Source organism: Nanorana parkeri, unplaced genomic scaffold (genome assembly GCF_000935625.1).
Source record: "Nanorana parkeri isolate BGI_ZX_2015 unplaced genomic scaffold, ASM93562v1 scaffold1223, whole genome shotgun sequence".
NCBI lineage: Eukaryota > Metazoa > Chordata > Amphibia > Anura > Dicroglossidae > Nanorana > Nanorana parkeri.
Window position 1 is genome coordinate 20,996 of NW_017307491.1, and position 20,264 is coordinate 41,259.

General features: G+C 44.9%; 1 protein-coding gene across 1 annotated transcript in view; it reads right to left on the reverse strand.

The window, feature by feature from the left end:
- The window catches only part of TNS3 (tensin 3), a 113,987-nt gene that overhangs the window by 6,159 nt on the left and 87,564 nt on the right, over positions 1 to 20,264 (reverse strand). Inside the window, exon 10 of the mRNA XM_018568650.1 lies at positions 8,415 to 8,492. Coding sequence (XP_018424152.1) covers positions 8,415 to 8,492 — 78 coding nt within the window. The remainder of the gene's footprint in view (positions 1 to 8,414; positions 8,493 to 20,264) is intronic.

The following is a 20,264-nucleotide window of genomic DNA, read 5'->3' on the forward strand; positions in this document are numbered from 1 at the left end:
CCTTGAGGATGAGATTGTGTACAACTAGCAGAGTAACACAACATAGCAGCTTAGCCACAGAAGAAGGACTTGGGTGATGCTGTGGTCGTCGGCATGTGTATACTTTCTGAGGCACACTTTGTGTAGTAGAAGGTTAGCATAATTAAAAAGGTTGTATTACATTACCAGAACAGCACAATGAAAGTGAAACTAATGACATGAGGCTAGAGTTGGCCTTTACATTTGGAAATATTAGGATATTAGAATTGGCTGCTTAAGGTGAAGGCATTGCAGTACCTCATCCTTGCTCTTCCAAAATTTGGCTACACCATTGAATTGTATATACTCGCCATATGAAGTACTTGCTCATTAAATGAAAAACTGAAAACATATAATCATGTACAAAAGATGTTCAGCCTATCCATGGCGTTAACATTATAATATATTCACATTTACATTATAACAGGTATCCCATATCCTACATTTATTAAATGAAGCAAGCAAGTTTACAGAGAGTTTGATCAAGATTCCCAAGAGCCCTAGTTGTTTACACTTTTCTCATGGGCTTTGCTTGTCTCTTGCGTACATCTGGTGCATTGTGATATGAAGATGGCCACAACAGTGATGCACTGTACAAGTTATATTGCAAGATCTTACATCATCAGTTGTACCCTGAGGACACACTCTAGAAAACAGGGTATAATCTAAGCCTCAGCATTATTTCTAAAATGTCTTTCAATTTCTATCAAACATCCAATGTTTAGAAATGTCAACAGTATTATCTATCCTCTCCTTTGCCTTTTAACTTTTTTTTTGTGGGGGGGGGGGGGGGATAAAGTAGAGAAGACTAAAACACCTGTCAGTGTTTTTTGCTATCTGTTTCAAATTAGAAATATTTGCCTTCACTTTATGTCCTATAGACACAACAGGAAGTAAGAGGAAATATTGCCAAAGTGAAGTAAAGACCCTCTTTACAACAGGTGTCCGCACTGGAAGATTTTCCCTCTATTCCTGTTCTGGTGGATTTTCCCTTATGTTCAGTTTTAGCGAGAATGGTCACCAGCACAAATAAAGAGGGTGAATCTCCATTGTGGGGGAAAGCAATAAAAACCAGACAAGAAGTTTAAACTCCTCACCACTCAATTCACAATTTAACAAAAGTTTAGCCTTTAGATACACTTTCATTTTTTAAAGCACAAATACTGGGGAAAAAATACTGGATATACTAGAGAAAAGAGGGGAAGAAAATGAAAGTAAACATTACATACAAAAACAAAAAGAAAGTAGTTGCAAAGTAGTAAATGAATGATATAAGAAATCTTATTTAGGGCTAGAACATGTGATACCTTGCAGATATAAAAAAAAATGCAAGCACTTCCAATCTGACGATAATATGATCTCGCAGATCTCGCACTGCCCCCTAATAAAGTCAGACAAATCTATAGAACAATCTCTGTGTGAGCAGGTACAAATCCCCTTTGCAATAAAAATGGAGATGAATGAGTATTAGTTGACGAAGAGAAATCCTGACAAATTTCAGCAGCATAGCAATGTGTCAGCAGTATAACATCTGCCAATCTTCTAATCAAAAAACACAGTTTTGTATCAAACAAAACAGTAACAGGAGACACAGTCCTAGACCAACGGAGTCTATCCACAATATGTCAAAATATCATGAACCGTTTGCATTTTATATTTAGATACACTTCATCGAATTACGGATTGGTGAGGAGCAATGAGCGTGGACAATTTGGCAGTGGTGTGTGTGTGTGTGTGTGTGTTGACAACGTTGTTGATATGTTTTTAAATTGAGATATCTTAGTGTGGGTGGGTTCTGAGATTCCAAATTGTTGTTTATGATTGTTAAATTAATAAAGATATACTTTGACACATTGTGGATAGACTCCGTTGGTCTATGATTGTGGCTCCTGTGGCTATTTTGTTCTATACAAAACGGTGTGTTTTTTGATTGGAAGTATATTTCGAGTCACTAACCGATGTTCCATGCCTAATTCAGTAGTAGGATTGCGAATAATTATCCAGGTGTTTTTTGTTTTTTTTTGGATAGAAGTTACACTGCCCATGAATCTTAAGACCTAAAACTAGTTAGTGAGACCCCATATAAACAAAACAGTAAAAAAACATACTTGTTTATCTATTGAGGAAAATGACACAAAGTACATAGATAGATAGTATTCGGAGTTCATTTGCAGAGGAAGTGTCAGGTGTGATTATCCCATTATCAATGGGATAATCGGATGGGAGCATGTTTTTAAAACGGCGCTGGGATTGTGGCTATTCATGCCAGTGCCGTTTTAAAATGGAGGCCGGTCTCAGCAGCTCCTGTGGGCCTGTAGAAGTGCACTGTAGACACGAATATTAATACTTCCGTGTTGTATTTACATTAGGAGGGTAGTGAAATCACAACACTCCCTGTCAGTACAGAGGCCAGGGCAGAGCTGTTACTGTAGGTCCCGAAAGCAAAGTTTATTCTAGCTCCCGAAAGCAAAGGTTTACATACTGTACCCACACACAGATATGTACAGTAAGTTTGGATAATTTTCCTCAACAAATGTAAAAGAACACACATTATATTGTGACCTTTACTGTTAGGGTTTTTATTATCTAGTATTAGGACTTGAAAAACAGATCAGGGTTTAGCTAACATTTATGCACAAATATAAATCAATGCAAAAGAGTTTACAAACTTTCAAGTAACACTGTATGTCCTTAGGAACAATTTGCAAAGCCACTTATAAAGACTTATTTACTTGTGCTTTTGCATCATTTATGTTTAATTCTCAAAAATTATTTATTTTTAAATTAAAGGTATTTGATTTCTACACACACACACACAAACGTTAGCATACTCTTTCAGAAATCGTGACATTTTGGCATTGATACTGAAAATATGTATAAGAATTAAAAAACATTGCGCCAGAAACAAGTGACCTAAGCACCGAGCACTGATCCAACAAATAACTAAAACATTTTTTTTTTATAACTCTCTATAACATTTGCCAAAAAATAAATTCTAGTTCATATGTGTCACATAAATGTAAATGTGATCAAATTAAGATTCACTTATATCCATATAAATATCTTAATCAATAAAGTGCATTACATTTATACATGCAAAAAAAATGAGACATTTAAGTATCCCAAAATGAGTAGTTCAACGGTGCATGTACAGCTTCAATGTGAAAAGTTCCTGTTATCTCCAGCAGTTCCCGATCACCAATCACCCACAGGAGTGCTGCTCACCTTATATACAGGGCCAGTGTAAGGATTATTGCCTACATAGGCGAAGGTGCATTTTTGCACTAGTGGCGGCCCTGACCACATTGCTCAGTCTACCCCAAAACGTGGGAGCATTTCCTCACTAGTAGCAGATGCACTTTAAAGGCTAAGTTCGCTTTTCTGACCATGTTTTATGTCACACCCATATTTAGGGTGTAACATGAAACATGGTCTGATTGCAAACCCAAGTTTTAGAGGAATACAAGTGTGGTGACATCCCCGCACATGTAGTCTTTTAACTCTGCCTACTGTCCATATTACTACTAGATATCCGTACCTCGTTACAGGCATGGGCGGTAGTACCAATACCATTTTTTCCAGGCTGAGTACGAGTACCGATACTTTTCCTGTGGGGGTAAGGATGGGCTTGGGCATGTTCGCACTGTGCCTGCAGTGCGACCCGATCAAAATAGTGCTTGCAGCATTTTGATCGCACGCACTGTACTGCAGGCACAATGTGCCTTGCGATCCCGTGAGGATGATCGCATTGCGGCCAGTGTGCGTGGCTACGCTGCCATTCACTTCAATGGCCTGCCACACCCCCTCCTGCCCGGCAAAAAAGTGAGCCAGCCGCAATGCGAGGCAGTGCGTTCCGGCCAGAATTGGACCGGAACGCACTGCTTATGGTGTGAACTAACCCTTGATGTATAAAGTCGGGCGGGAAAGACCCAGACAGCTGCAAAGTTGGGATAGCAGAGAACTAAATTAAGAAAAGGTGGTGTGTAAGTTGTTGGGTGGGTTAACTAGTTGGTGTGCGGCTCTGAGGAAACAGGCGGAGAGTAACTGTGCAAAAACTACAAGCGAAATAAAACAATGAGCGCATTCGCCTAGAAAATTGGATGAGATGTATATGTTAACGAGACGAGCTGTCTCTGTGTGGATGAAAGAATCTACTTGCATGATGCTGGTGGGGACTGAGCGTCGTGCAGTCTTGGTGGAAGATGGGTTGTATCCAGTGTAAGCTGCGATGTCTTACTTGATGAAAATGAAGTCCCGTATGTAACGGCCTCAGTATCCTCAGCAAAGGATGTTGTGTGGAGAGCATGGGGGTTCGTGCACCCAGGGAGGGAAAAGCCGCAAGTGATTGATTGGGTAGATCGTGACAGGGACTGGGTACGGTAGACGGTACAGTGTCAGCACTGTGTCAGACCTGAGCGGTTACCAGTGACAGAGGAGCCGTTTTTTTACCTTGTTCTAGGATCTGTATATAAGTAGAGCCAGCGCTAGTGTACAAGCCAGGCAAGCAGCCGCCTGAGGGCACCGGTGGGGAGGGCGGAAAAATCGGAGCACAGACCCAGCAGCAGTCAAACGTCCTGAGATAGAGTTATGGAGCTTGGACCAGTGTGATGTCACGCCCACCCCTCCCCTGCCTCCTCTTCGCTGTGTGCCGACTTTGGAGTTGCTGAGGTGGCACTGTGTTCCTAGCAGTCAGCTCTGCAATGTCCAGTCTTCAGAGCAATCATAGTAAGTCCTCCTGGCTGCTGTGTGTTCTGTTTAGAGGATCATTCATCATGTGTCTTTGATATCTCTGTGCCTCCTGCTTCCGAGCTGGGGGTGAGGAGAGAGAGTGCGTGTCTCAGCATCATCAGCACACCACAGTGCCTCAATATACGGGAGCAGCAGGAGGGGGGAGGGGGTGGGAGAAATGTCAGCCCATTCTACACACGGTGCCTCAATCATATCCTGCTTTATACTCTGCACTGTGTCATTTATCATTGATATGTAGACAAGTGCTATACAGAAAACACACATAGCATTCCTAAAGGGCTCATGCACACTGTGTGCCTGCATTGGGCCGTTCCCACGAGGGACAAGTGCTGCCTGTAGCAGCCTGTTGTTCTCTATGGGAGGACATGGCCGTATGCGGTCACAGACACAGCCGTAGAGCTGCAACAACTAATCGACTAAGTCGATTATAATCGATGCTGGAAAGCGCTGCCAACGTTTTCCATCATCGATTAGTTGAATTTCGATTAGTTGGCCTGCTTGCGGGCTCCTTCCCGCCTCACAGACTCGCCGCTTCTCCTCCCTGCCATATGGACTCGCCGCTTGTCCCCGCCGCACGTCGCTTCTCCTCCCCACCACACGTACTCGTTGCTGCCCGCCCATCCACGATCGACACAATTAAGAAGGAAGAGCAGGCATGGGGGGAAGGCAGCTGCCAGACAGGCCCACAAATTTAGGGAGACTGCTCATGTAAGCTTGCACTCGCCCCCCCCATACATGGTGCTGTATAGTGCTATATTGCTGGGATAGTGGGAATATAAATCCCAACAATACATTATACACTGTATGCATAATGTACTATGTAATTGTGCGGCCTCCCCCCCACCGTACCTATGTCCCGCCGTCTCATCGTCGCCGCTGCCGGTCCGTGATCCGATGTGGCCGGTGCGGCTGGGACAGGCACGGCGACGCTCTACCAGCAGATCAAAGGGAGATCATTACTCGATTTCCCTTTGATCTCTCTTCCACCTCTGCCGAACACCCCGGTCTTCAAGTGGTTAACAAAAAAATCTTATTAATCGAACGTAATAATTGGCTAACTAATCGATGAAAATAATTGTTAGCTCTACACAGCCGAACTGCACATACGTGCAGGTCTGGGTGTCCATGATCCATCCTATCTGCGTCCGAGCATGGGTGTGCATATGACAGCGTATGGCTGCATCCTTAAATAGGGAACAGGCTGCTGCGTGCAATCACGCGCATCACCTGTCCCTCCCTGGAACGGCCTGAGACGGGCATGCACACTGCATGGACGTGTACGGCCCAACCTAATGCAGTGTTCATTTTACACAACTACACTACAACATTTTATTAAGGACTAAGAAAAAATGCTTCACTTTTAACTTCAAAACCTAACTTTATTACTCACCTTACAAAATCCCCCCTTAAAAAAACAAAAGAAAACCCAACACAATATGAACGTTTACCCATCATGATGCCACAGCGCATTCGATATCCACTAAACCACGTTTAGGCCTCATTCTCACATAGTTAAGGGTTGGGCCGTACAGATCCGTGCAGGCTGTTCCCGGGAAGGACTGGTGCTGCGTGTGATTGTACGCAGCAGCCTGTTCTCCTCTATGGGAGGAGCTGCGGGTGTGCGCTCACCCGAGCTGCACATCCGTGCAGGTACGGGTGTCCGTACTCGTACACAGACAGGATGGATCTCGTCTGCGACCGAGCACCGACACCCGCAATGATGTGCAGCTCGAGTGAGTGTACGGCGGCATACGGCCGCGTCCTCCATTTAGGGAAGAACAGGCTGCTGCGTACAATCACACACAGCACCTGTCCTTCAAGGGAGCGGCCCAATGAGGCCGTGCATGCCACACGGATCTGTACGGGCCAGCTCTTAGCTGTGTGAATGAGGTCTTAAAGAAAATACATCTTCAACATTCACACCATCCATCTTATCTTCTTCTCACAGACAGTCCCATGACATTAACACACTTTACCACCTAATTGGACCCTCCCCACGTAGTGTAACTCATGCTACCACAATGCCACTGAGTTCCACTCAGGTGCAATTGCATGCACTGTTTTTTTCAATTGCACCACACCAACACACAGCTCTCCTGAGACCCCCCACTAAGGATGGGCTTCCGGCGTGTTCGCAGCTCCACGTGCCGAGCCCACCAGGAAGCTGACAGCGCGCAGTGCCAATCACAGGTACTGAGACATTTTCCCGGTCTGAAGCTGCAGAGATTCCTGGCAGGCTCGGCACGAGGAGCTGCGAACACGGCCGAGCCCATCCTTACCCCCACAGGAAAAGTATCGGTACTCTTACTCGGCCTGGAAAAAATGGTATTGGTACTACCGCCCATGCCTGTAACGAGGTACGGATATCTAGTAATATGGCAGAGTTAAAAGACTACATGTGCGGGGATGTCACCACACTTGTATTCCTCTAAAACTTGGGTTTGCAATCAGACCATGTTTCATGTTACACCCTAAATATGGGTGTGACATAAAACATGGTCAGAAAAGCAAACTTAGCCTTTAAAGTGCATCTGCTCCTAGTGAGGAAATGCCCCCACGTTTTGGGGTAGGCTGAGCAATGTGGTCAGGGCCGCCACTAGTGCAAAAATGCACCTTCGCCTATGTAGGCAATAATCCTTACACTGGCCCTGTATATAAGGTGAGCAGCACTCCTGTGGGTGATTGGTGATTGGGAACTGCTGGAGATAACAGGAACTTTTCACATTAAAGCTGTACATGCACACTGTCATTGATGCTAAAGGGGGCAATACACAGTAATACACAGTATTAAGAACTAAGGGTATGCATACTTTTGAACAGGGGTCATTTCATTTTTTTTTTTATTTGTTGCCATGTTTTGTTTTAGGCCTCGTTCACACCAGCCAGACACAGTGTGTTCCGGCCCGATTCTGGCCGGAACACACTGCATCGCATGGCCAGCTCACAATGTTATGGGGCAGGAGGGGGCGTGACGTTCCATTGAAGTGAATGGCACCATAGCCGCAATGTTATCAGCCTGCGGGAACGCAAGGCACATCAATGCCTGCGGTCCGGTTCAAACAAAATAGTGCTTGCAGCCAGAATTGGGCCGGAACGCACCGTGTCTTGTGTGAACGAGGCCTTATGATTGTGCCATTTTTTAATGACCTACAGTTGAATATGAATCCCATAAAAAAAAAATGTGTTTTGCCTGCTCACTCATGTTTTCTTTAAAAAAGGGTATGCAAACTTTTGAGCACAACTGTGTATATATATACATGTATGTGTGTATATATATATATGTATGTGTGTGTGTGTGTGTGTGTGTGTGTGTGTGTGTGTGTTTTTGTATTCCATTGTCCCAAATATGTAGGCTTCCAGTTCCCCAGACTTGGACCAACAGTTCCTTCTTGGTTACTACAATGCTCAAAGCTAATTCTGAAGATCTCTGGAGTATCTGAGATATTTACAAAGGTAAATATCTCTTGGACTCCATCTCAATCACACCAGGGTCAGAGCTAACCTCATCTAATGGAAGAAATGTGCAACAGTAGGGAATCATTGGCGATCCTGACAGAATCTCTCCATGAGCAAATAATAACATCAGTGCAAAAATAAAGTAACCATGTTACAAGTACAGTGAGAAATCACACATTTCTATCACCAACCTGCTCCCTGTTTGAGTAATTCTGCAGCAGAATTGGCAGCAGTCTGAGGAACGGTCTCTGAAATATCTTCCAAAGGATCTAAAAGACAAAATTTAGTTATAAAAATGGGTTACCTTTAACTGACCCTGCAATGACACATTACTAAAAAAAAAAAAAGTAGAACTGTTGAATAGAATTTAAACACTCACAGTAGACATAAAAGCGCATTTACTTGATTTTTATTTTGCTAATTAAGCTTAATCAGAAGGATTTTGATCCATGCTAGAGTCATGTTAAACCTTGACAGGTTTACTTGCAATATTTGCAGATGTTAATGCACAGGTATATTTTACTTCAACTTTAAAAACATATTCAACATATTCAACTTTAAAACATAGTAATAAAGAAAATAGCAATTGTGGCATGTGCAATACTTTGCACACCCTTCCACTTGTCCAGTGATAAACACTGATTTTACAAGGTCACTGGCCCTAAATACCTCATTAGGTCTTATTAGCATTAAACATTGTCACCTGTTGGGGGGCGTGGCGAGCCGCTGACCAAGATGGCCGCGGTCTAAGCGAGCTCCGCACAATCGAAAGCTAACATAAGCTCACCTCACATGTGCCGTCTGATGCCCCATACTCGGGAGACATCGGGCACACTTACCGAGCGCTGAAGCGGGGGGATGCGACGCAGCAGACGGCAGAAGGAGCCGCGATTCAGCCGAGGGAGAAGGGAGCCCAAGATGGCGGACACACCACGCCGTGAGGGGACACGTGCAGCCAAAGCAGCTCCACCTGAGGTATTTGGCTCATCTTCGGTAGACAGCTTGCCCCTCACCCCTGTTGAAACCCATGAGAGTGACAGAGATGCCGCCCTGCTTGACAAGTTCCGCAGCATGTTACAAATGGAACTCTCAGCAGCTACTAGCAAGCTGGCAGCCACACTGACCAGGGATATTAGAGAGAGTGGGGCCCGCACAGATATGTTGGAACAGAAGATGGATAACATGATCACTGTAATTGAATCACAGGAGAAAGAGATGGATTCCTTCTCTGACAAACTGAAGGTAGCATTGGATAAAATGGAGGACCTGGAGAACAGGGCCAGACGTGGTAACCTGCGGATCAGGGGACTACCTGAGTTCATAGAGGACCTTACCTCCTCAGCTACAGCCCTTTTCCAGGAACTGGTTCCGTCAATACCGATCGAACGCCTTGAATTTGACCATATACACAGGGCCTTGGCCCAAAAACGCCGTGATGGCCCACCGAGAGACATCATCATTAAATGTACATACTACAAAACGAAGGAAGCCATCCTGCATGCCGCCCGTGATCGCCGGGACCTACAGTTCCAGGGGCACCCATATCAAATCTTTGTGGACCTGTCCCCAACTACCATACAAAAACGCAGGGATATGAAGCAGGGTGTGCCACTTGCCATCCTCAGAGAGAATAACATTCCATACAGATGGGGATTCCCCTTTAAAGTGATGTTTAGCCACAAAGATAGACCGTTTACTGCAACCACGCCGGATGAACTTTGCAAGATTCTGGTCAACCTATCCCTTCTATCAGCCTCCCAGCTGACCTCCACCCCATCGGGGGATAGCCAGCCCCCAGCCTTGCCAACTCCGATCTGGGAAAAGAAGCAGAAGACGAGAGCCGCTTCGCAGAAAACGAGGGCGGACAGCCCTCCCCTTTTTGATCCGGCCTGAGGGTCTCACTTATCGCTTTGTGTTTAACCCCTTTCTTCCTCAGGTTTCCGCTCGCCGACACCGGTGACCTCCTGGAAGTGTCAGCCGGTGAGCTGGCATTGTTGGACGGGTTTAAGGACTGCCGTTATACAGCCCATGGTCTATTTCCCACTATGAGGTGCTCTACCTGCACTAAGTTGAATCGTTTGATAGTTTGTTTATATGCCGTTTACTAGGGGCTCCGTCCGGACTCCACTGTTATATACGCAGGCATGCTGGCTGAGAATACAGGTGGCTACCTTGAGCAACCCGCGCTCCGCTCCTGCCCTGTAGCTGATCTGCAGCAGTTTTATAAGCATTCCCACCCGTGACTTTAAAAAATCTTAGCTTTACTAAGGTGTATTGTTTGATTGCTTTCCCTGGGGATCGGTGGAATCGCGCCCCCCACGATGAGAGGCAGAGGAAGGGGTTCTCCCCCTCACCTGGCTTGTTCCGCCCGACCTCCAAGGACGGTTAAAACTGTTTTGTTTGATTGTTTTGTCTTTGTCTGGCTTAACCTGTATTCTTTCCTCTATTGAAGATCCTTCCCCGACCTGTCCCTGCCCTCTTTTTGGGTCCCTTATAGTGATGACTCCTCCGGCTCAACTTCCGTGCTACACCATCTCCTGCCCTCCACTGTGTGGTGCAGCTGCTACAGGTGAGGCAAGTTCTCCTCCACCCTACCAATGGCAAGTTTACACTACTATCCCACAATGTCCAGGGGTTCAATTCGCCATCTAAACATCATAAAGCATTCTCGTATTACTCCTCATGCCATACAGATGTTGTATGCCTGCAGGAAACAAGATTTTCGGAGACCTCCTGTCCACGTTACCTCCATAAGCACTTCCGCAGCTTTCACTGCGCTAACTTTACTGAAAAACTGCTTACTGCTAACTTTACTGAAAAGAAGAGGGGGGTCCTAATAGCCTTCAGACGGTCTCTACCCTTTATATGCTACACCGAAATAGCTGACCCCACGGGCCGCTACATCCTCCTGGTTGGCACCCTATTTGATGTAGAGGTGACTTTTGTCAACTACTATACCCCTAATGCCCATCAACTCCGTTTTTTATCCCACTTATTTCGAACAGTGGCACACCATGCCAAATGCCTTCTATTTCTGGCCGGAGATTCCAACCTAGTGATTTTCCCCACTATGGATAAAACCAAAAAGGCACAAGACCCAGGCTAGAATAGGAACGTGCCCTTTGATAACTCCGCCTTTCGCACTCTACTGAATGACCACCACCTAGTAGATGTGTGGCGGGAATTGAACCTGACGGTTAAGGATTTTACATTTTACTCCAACCCACACCAGATTTTTTGTAGAATAGACCATGTTTTTACTCCCCAACGATGCCTAAATCACTTTACATCAGCTAAAATTAAAGCAGTCCCATGGTCAGACGATGCCCCAAATGTGGTACAGTTCCGCCTAGAGGGGGGAACCCAGGGTAGGGGGCATTGGAGAATTAACGAATCATTGTTGTCCACTGTGGAGAGAGAACATGTCTCTTATTGAACTATACGCTAAACAATACTTTGAGCTGAATGAGGGGTCCGTCCGGTCTCCGGTGTTTCTGTAGGAGGCCCATAAGGTCACAATGCGGGGGCAGCTCATAGAACTGGCCTCCCGCCGCAAAAAAGAGAGAGGGAAGAAGGTAACCGAACTGCAGGATGAGTTAGAAGCCCTGGACAGAGCATTAAAAGATCATTTCAAGCGGGGGCTCCTGGCACGCCTGAACTCAGTGAAGACGGAATTGAACCTCTTGCTGGATCAGGGTGCAGAAAGGGGACTGAGGTGGACCAAGCATAGATTCTACTCACGGGCAAACAAACCTGGCGCGTTATTAGCTAGAAAACTTAGAACATTGCCTGATATACCAGCCCCTATTAGATTGAACACCCCTGGGGGCACGATATCTGCAAACCCGCTAAAGATTTTAGGATCATTCCAAGAAAACCTCACCTCTCTCTATACTTACTCTCGCTCCTTTAACACTGAGAAGGCAGACGGTATCTTACAGGATGTTGTACTCCCACAGATCAAACGGGATGACTTGGACCACCTCAGCTCAGAGGTAACCACTGAAGAAATACTTATGGCTATTAAGCACCTCAAACCATCCAAAGCCCCTGGCCCTGATGGCTTTTCGGCCCTTTACTATAAAAAAACTGGCTCCCCTCCTAGCACCTAAACTGGCCGCTGTGTTCAACTCCCTCAGACAGGGCCGAACATTGCACCCCTCCTCACTCCTAGCCTACGTATCCATGATTCCCAAACCTGACAGACACACTAGACCCCAATAACTATCGGCCCATATCTTTACTGAACGTTGATATCAAAATTCTAACTAAAATCCTTGCCACACGGTTCAATTCAATACTCCCCAGTATCGTCCATAGAGACCAAGTGGGCTTTATTCCTGGTAGGCAGGCAGGAGATAATGTCCGCAAAATAATCCACCTGATCCATGTCCTCAAGTCTCGTAATATTCCATGTTTCCGGTTATCACTAGATCTACAGAGGGCATTCGATTCTATCTCCTGGGAATACCTACAATATATCCTACATAAATGGGGTTTTGGAGAATCCTTTCTAATATGGTTACGGGTCCTATACTCTAATCCGATTGCCCAGGTAAAATATCTAGGACCTCTATCCCAGGAGATCCCTATCCGCCGGGGCACGCGCCAAGGATGCCCACTGTCCCCAGCTCTTTTTGCGTTGGCAATTGAACCCCTGGCCATACTCCTTCGCTCTAGGGGAATTGAACTTGCGGGAGTGGAGTATAAGGCTAGCCTGTTCGCAGATGATGCTGACCCTGACGCAGCCGCACACCACAGTTCCCAACCTGCTTAACCTCCTACAACAGTTCTCCGTTATCTCGGGGCTTTTAGTGAACTGGGGGAAATCCGCTGCTTTGAATATATCTCTACCTGCCCTGGCGTATTAGAATGTTTGCACCAATTTTTAATTCACCTGGGCTAAATCCTATATTAGGTACCTAGGGGTTAAAATTACGGCATCTTATGAAACCCTGTATTCCGCAAAACATTGAAACAATTACTCACCTCATGGTCAACCCATAATCTATCCTGGATGGGAAAAATTTCAGCAGTTAAGATGACGCTAGTGCCCAAACTCTTATATCACTTTAGAACACTGCCGGTGCAAATTCCCCCTCATACTATGCGCTCAATGCAGCGGAGCATCCTCCAGTTTATCTGGCACCCCCTCAGGGCTTGGGTGGCAAGAACCACTCTATACAAACGTAAACTTGATGGTTGCCGGCTTTACCCTGGTTGCCAGCCTGTGATAGACCTAGGACCCTTAGCCCTCTCATGATGCATACACTTAAGGTGTGGGACTCTATTAAATACTCAGCGCACCTGCTTTCACCATACCTCCCATTGCTTCCCTTGTTTGCCCAACCACTCTCTAGGCCTGGCCTGGACAACCCCACGGCCTTTAGTTGGTGGATAAACAATGGATTCCGAACAGTGCATGACCTTCTGCGCTCCTCTGCCATTCCATCCTGGCAATACTTGCGGGACCATAATCAAATACTGGGAGTAGAACATTATAGATATCTTCAACTTCACCATTGGATTTCCACTCTAATTCGGAGGAGAGATCCTACTAATTTATTTACTTGCTTTGAACATGTGTGTCTTCACACCCCGGAGGGCCCTGGCCTCATAACAATTCTTTATTCACAATTAAATAGATTGGTCAGCCACACTTCCCACACTTATGTTTGCAGCTGGGAAGGGGACCTGCCCCGTCAGTGGTCCATGAAGTAATGGCAGCAGATTTGGCGCAATGTAGCATAGTTACATAGTATTTGAGGTTGAATAAAGACATTAGTCCATCAAGTCCAACCTATTAGGATCTCATTCTAGGAGTACCCGTACCCCTGTATATTACGGTCCCTTAAGAAATCGTCCAAAAGTTTCTTGAACAATTCCACATTATTTGCTGAAATCACCGCCTGTGGCAGTGAGTTCCAGACCCTAACTGATCTTACTGTGAAGAACCCCCTTCGCCCCTTGTGCTGGAATTTTTTTTCCATCAATTTTAGGTGATGGCCTCTAGTTTTTGTAACGGAGTTAATTTTAAACAGTTTATCGCTAATGTTGCTACCACCATTAAACATTTTGTACATGGAAATCATATCCCCCCTTAATCTCCTCACCTCTAATGTGAACATGTTTAAATTTAGTAGCCTCGTCTCGTAGCTCTGGTCCTCCATACCCCTAGATATGATACCCCTAGCAAAATGCTCTATTAGCGTTACAAATGCTGAAGTAGCCTATAAGGTAATGATGAGGTGGTATCTGGTCCCAGCCAGGGTGGCGCGCCTGTTCCTCACAGCCTCCAATACCTGTTTCCGGGGGTGCGGAGAAAAAGGAGATATGCTGCATATCTGGTGGCGCTGCCCCCTGGCTACACGGTTCTGGGTCAAGATATTTAAACTAATTGGCTCCCTATTCTCGTACACATATCCCAATCAATTTCCAATATGCCCTGTTCCACATGTCCATACCGGGATTGAGTAAGCCTCAGAGGGCTCTGACGCACTTTATTTTCCTGGCAGCCAAACTGACGGTCGCAGGAAACTGGAAGAAACAACAAATCCCTTATGGAGAATTTAAACAGAGGTTGGATCATATTATAATTAATGAGCGACTATCTAGTATTTTGGAAGACAAACACTCCAGGTTACTGAGTGTATGGGAACCATGGTTTTCATCCCGCCACCCAGGGATAGACCCAATGAGCTACCGAGGTATATAAAGTGGATTGGAACTACGTGCATTCAGCATTGTAATGAAGGACCAAAGCATTGATATACTGTGAACCGATATCTTTATTATGTTTGATATGTGAAAATTTCAATAAACATATTGATACAGAAACATTGTCACCTGTTGACAAATGCAGAGTTTAACAAAATCTCTGACCCTTTAAACATTGGGCTTATACGTAACAACCACAGGCTCAAATAATTTGCAAAATGTAAAGCAGCCTGATTTGCAATAGATGTGTTTGTAGCTCATTTTCCTGATAAATCTCCCTACTTTAATGAAACTAACAACTAAATGCACTGTCTGCGCGGGAACAGCATAGCCAGTAGTTGGGCAGCAGCCTCATAGAAATTCACAGTGTTCTACTGAGTCTTGTAGTGGTGCAGTGGGCTAGTGTGCAGAATCAGAGTTTGCAGAAGGTGACCAAGCACGAGACATATCCAAAAGTGTTTTGGATGCTGAACATTTTTCAGCTGAAGTTACTCTTCAAGAGTGTGAATTTGTACTTTTTCTAATGTCATTTGTTTTCAATTTTTGCCAGTGACAGAATGGCTTTAACCTCTTGCCGACCCCCACTGTAAATTAAAGTCCTCCCTGCAAGTTTTCAATAATTAAATGAAATCAATTAAAGATTAAATTCCTTTCAAGGCTGTCATTTTAGTTTAATTAAACAGTTTATGTTGATGGGCTGTGAAGGTTTTTAATGGATTGTCTCTTTACAATTTTGGGTATGCTAATTTTTTGCCAGTTCACAAGCACATGCAATTTTAAGCCTAGAAATATTTGTTATTTACTTAAATCAACACAATCTCTTTCTTTTATTTAACCCATTCACAATGGTCCTTTTGTACATTACAATGAGGAAAATAATTATTTCATCCCCTGCAGATTTTGTAAGTTTGCCCACTTACACAGAAATTAAACGTCTATCATTTTTATCATAGGTGTATTTTAAATGATAGAGACAGAATATCAACCCAAAATCCAGAAAACACACATGATACAAATGTTATAAATTGAGTATCAGTTGAGTGAGTAAAATAAGTACTTGATCACCAAGCAAAACATGACTTAGTACTCGGTGGAGAAACCCTTGTTGGCAAGCACAGAGGTAAGACGTTTCTTGTTACCAGGTTTGCACACATCTCAGGAGCTCTTCTTTTCCGATCCTCTCTAAATCCTTAAGGTTTCTTGGCTGTTGATTGGCAACTTGAAGTTTCAGCTCCCTCCATAATTGTTCTATAGGATTAAGGTCTGGAGACTGGCTAGGCCACTCCATGACCTTAATATGCTTCTTCTTGAGCCACTGCTTTGTTGCCTTGGCAGTATGTTTTGGGTCATTGTCATGCTGAAAGACCCATCCACGACCCATCTTTAGCGTTCTGGCTGAAGGCTCTCGACCAAGATTTTACAATAAATGGCCCCATCCATTGGCCCCTCAATGGGGCAAAGTTGGCCTGTACCTTTAGCAGAGAAACAGCCCCAAAGCATAATGTTTCCACCTTGGTGAGTGACTGCAGGGATGGTGTTCTTAGGGTCATAGTCAGCATTTTTCTTGAGTTGAGCTAATGCCAAAGAGCTCAATTTTGGTCTCATCTGACTGCAGCACTTTCTCCCAATCCTTCTCTGAATCATTTAGATGCTCATTGGCAAACTTCAGATGGGCCTGTACATGTGCCTTCTTGCAGGCACTGCAGGATCTCAATCCATGGCGGTGTATTGTGTTACCAATGGTTTGTTTGGTGACTGTGGACCCAACTGCCTTGAGATCATTCACAAGCCTCTCCCGTGTAGTTCTGGGCTGATCCCTCACTTTTCTCATGATCATCCTTACCCCATGAGGCGAAATCTTGCATGGAGCTCCAGACCGAGGGAGATTGGTTATTTTGTATTCCTTCCATTTGCGAATAATCGCTCCAACAGTTGTTTCCTTCTCACCAAGCTTATTGCTGATAGTCTTGTGCAGGTCTACAATCTTGTCCCTAATATCCTTTGACAACTCTTTGTTCTTGCCCATGGTTTGAATAGAAGAGATTCTGTGGACAGGTGTCTTTTATATAAATAACTAGTAGTTGTTAGGAGCGAACAAGCCCCTGTGATAGCATTTGGAGGTAACAGGTTCTCTTTATTGAACCTGTCACCTCCAATACAGGCGTTCTAGGACAGTACTTTGCTGGAACTCCTGTGAGAGCTGAAGCAAAGGCTGTCACCCGGGAACTTCATGTCCCGGGCAATAGGAATTCCTTTCGCCCCTCTGCTCTCTGAGTAATTCGGCCCTGGTTTATTCAGGTATTGATTCAGAATTGCAGTCACTGTCAAGGCCAGATCAACACCTGCTGTCACCTCAGGTATGCCTTTGAGTCTGAGATTGTTAGGTCTGTTACGAATTTCGCCATCGTCGATCTTGAGTTGCATGGTAACAAGTTGGTGTCTTCCATAGCATCCATCCTCTCCGACAGCGACACCCGTCCATCTAATACGGAGACCTTGGACTTCATTTCCTGGACCTCCTGTAGGAGCGCTGACACGATCCTTGCAGCCACGTCTTCCAGGTCCTGTTCTTACTCGGAGTAGGCCCTGGCTTCGCTGTGCGCGAAGGCGCCATATTGGATGAGTAGGCCGCGGCCAGAGATTGAGTCTCCAGCGGGTAAAAGCTGCGAAGATCCGCCTGCCAGTGCTCACTAGTAGGCCCCAGTGATCCTCTCTCCATAGGCATGTATACCGAAGTACAAAGATAGCACCAAGTCTACCACCAAAGCCCGAACGGCATAGAGCTCCCTCGATGCACGTCTTCACTCTGCCATGCTTAGGACATGGCCCCCCATAAACAACTACATGGAGGCATTCCACAACTTAAAAATATTGTATGGTCACAAAGCTTTTGATTACTCCTGGACTTGTAAGGATAAAAGGTTCTGCGTGTCTACATTTCTGGATTTACTGATCATTTTTTTTTTTCAATCAAAAATCAACTTTATTGTACATAGGTATAATACAATAACATAGGGAGACAGTATCTCAGCAATAAAGCCACATCTGCAATACTGATCATTTTGACATGGTTTTCACTGAAGGTAACTTTTTCTTATGCACGCTTTCACTGTATGCTCAGTTTGAATAAACCAGATATATGACTCCTATGTTTACATAGCTAGCATACTTCAGAGGTTTCAGCAATGTAGTTTACCTTTATCCATAAGTGCACTTACAGGTACATCACAGGTTGCAACTTGTCGTTCATCCACATAGCTAAACTCCAAGGAAAGCTTTGTTTTTCAATCTGAATACATTTTACTATCAGCAGTCTTTCACTTCATCTGCATAATAATAATTAAAAAAAATAACCACATAGAACCACAACCTACTGGCTCTTTATTAAAACAACCCTTTCAGTCTCACTCTAGTGTAAAAAAATCTCAAGGAGGGTGTGAAAAAAGAGCTGGCAAGTAAACCTTTAACTCATGTAACCATGGTAACAGGCTTTTTTTTTTTTAACTGAAACTGTCTTTAACCACTTGCTGACCAGGTGTTTACATGGCCAGGCCATTTTTCAGTATTTAGCTCTGCAGTAGTTTGACAATTATTCTGTCATGCATTGCTGTACTGAAATTAATTTTAAACAATTTTTTGGGGACAGATAGAGCTTTCTTTTGGTGGTATTTAATCACCACTGGGGTTTTTATTTTTTACTATATTAAGGAAAAATTACTGAAATTTTTTTGGGAAAAAAGGTTTTTTTTAACATTATGTTAGGAAACAATTATTATTACCCAATTTTTTGGTAAAATAGAAAAGATGGGGTCACGTCGGGTAAATAGACCCCAAACATGTCAAGCTTTAAAATTGCACGCACCCGCGAAATCGCAAGAAACTACCATACCCAAAATTGACCATAGGCGACGCTTTAAAAGCTTTTACCGCTGCAGCATTGGCGGGTTGCATGCAAGGAGAGAGGGAGTGGTGGCTGGAGTGGTAAGTATAATTTTAAGATAAAATCTTTTTATTTATTTTTTTTCTCTGCACCGAGGCTGCTGGGGTGGGGGTGAGGCGTGAGGAGAAGGAGATGGCTGGAGCTTGTTATCCACTGCTGACAGGGACTGCCAGAATACTTGTTTATGTTGTTCAAGCAGCAGGCTATACTCTCCTGACATCCACCCAGCTGTGGGAGCCATTAGCATTGCCCACTGCTTATTCATATGGCAATTGCGGGATTTGCACATTATTGAGTTGCAATGTGATTTGCATATGAATGCAGAGTCAGTTCATTCATATGTAAATCACATCATAGTTCATTAATTGCAAATTCCCCCCTCAAAGGCAAGAGGGGGCAAGAAAATGTAGGGGGGCTGTTCCTTAAGTAGTGCTGGAGTAGAGGAAGCAGGGAGAGAGCTGGCCACAGGGTGACAGGTGAGATGCTGTGCACCCACACACACACTTTGCACCCACAGCGCCCACACACTCTCTTCAGCCACACACGCACTCTGCACCAACAGCGCCGCACTGAAGCTACTAACCCTTTTATTCTGCAGCCCTCCATCTAATTGTGAAGCCCTGTGCCTCCTCTGCTGCCTTTATTATACTAATCAGAAAGTATGCTGGCAACTGGTAGCCTTCAGAGGAGGAGGGTTTGGAGGCTATGAGGGCTTTATGTGCAACCTTTTCCTCGCCCTCACGGTGCCAGGTTGGCGGAGGCTGGAAGACTAGCAGAACCAGACACTGGACACCAATAGACTTGCGGCAGGAAGAAGGTCACTGGGATGGAGAACCCAAAGAGACACTACTGGGTGGGGGGAATCTCACAATCAACTTCCTGACTTCTAAGGATTTGCTTTTCCAAAGTCTTGGGCTACCTATTGCCCCCAAGCATGAGCCATGCCGCCTCAGGAGAGAGCCGGGGGCAGGGACATGGGAGAGGTGGACGGGAATGTGTGCGCAGGGACAGGTACTTGTGGAGAGTGTGTATGGTGGATCTGGTCGGGAGGAGTGTAGAAAGGGGCATGCCTGGGTACAGGGTGTAGGACTGGAGAGGACAGGGGGTATGGAGGGGGAGATGACTGGACAGTATAGGGCGAATGACTGGGGTGGAAAGGGGAGTATGAATAGGACAGGGTGGTATGCGGGGGATCCCACCCACTGCCTGCTGTGTTTACATTCAGCAGGCAGCTGTCATTCCCCAGCTAAAGCTATTATAGTGGAAAGGTGAGAAATACACTTTCATTTTTGTGATTTTTCACAAATCCTCAGAAAATGTGTTACTCTTTACCTTTAATAGTTTATAGACAAACTCTGTCCCCGGAGGCTAGGAAATTCCCCTG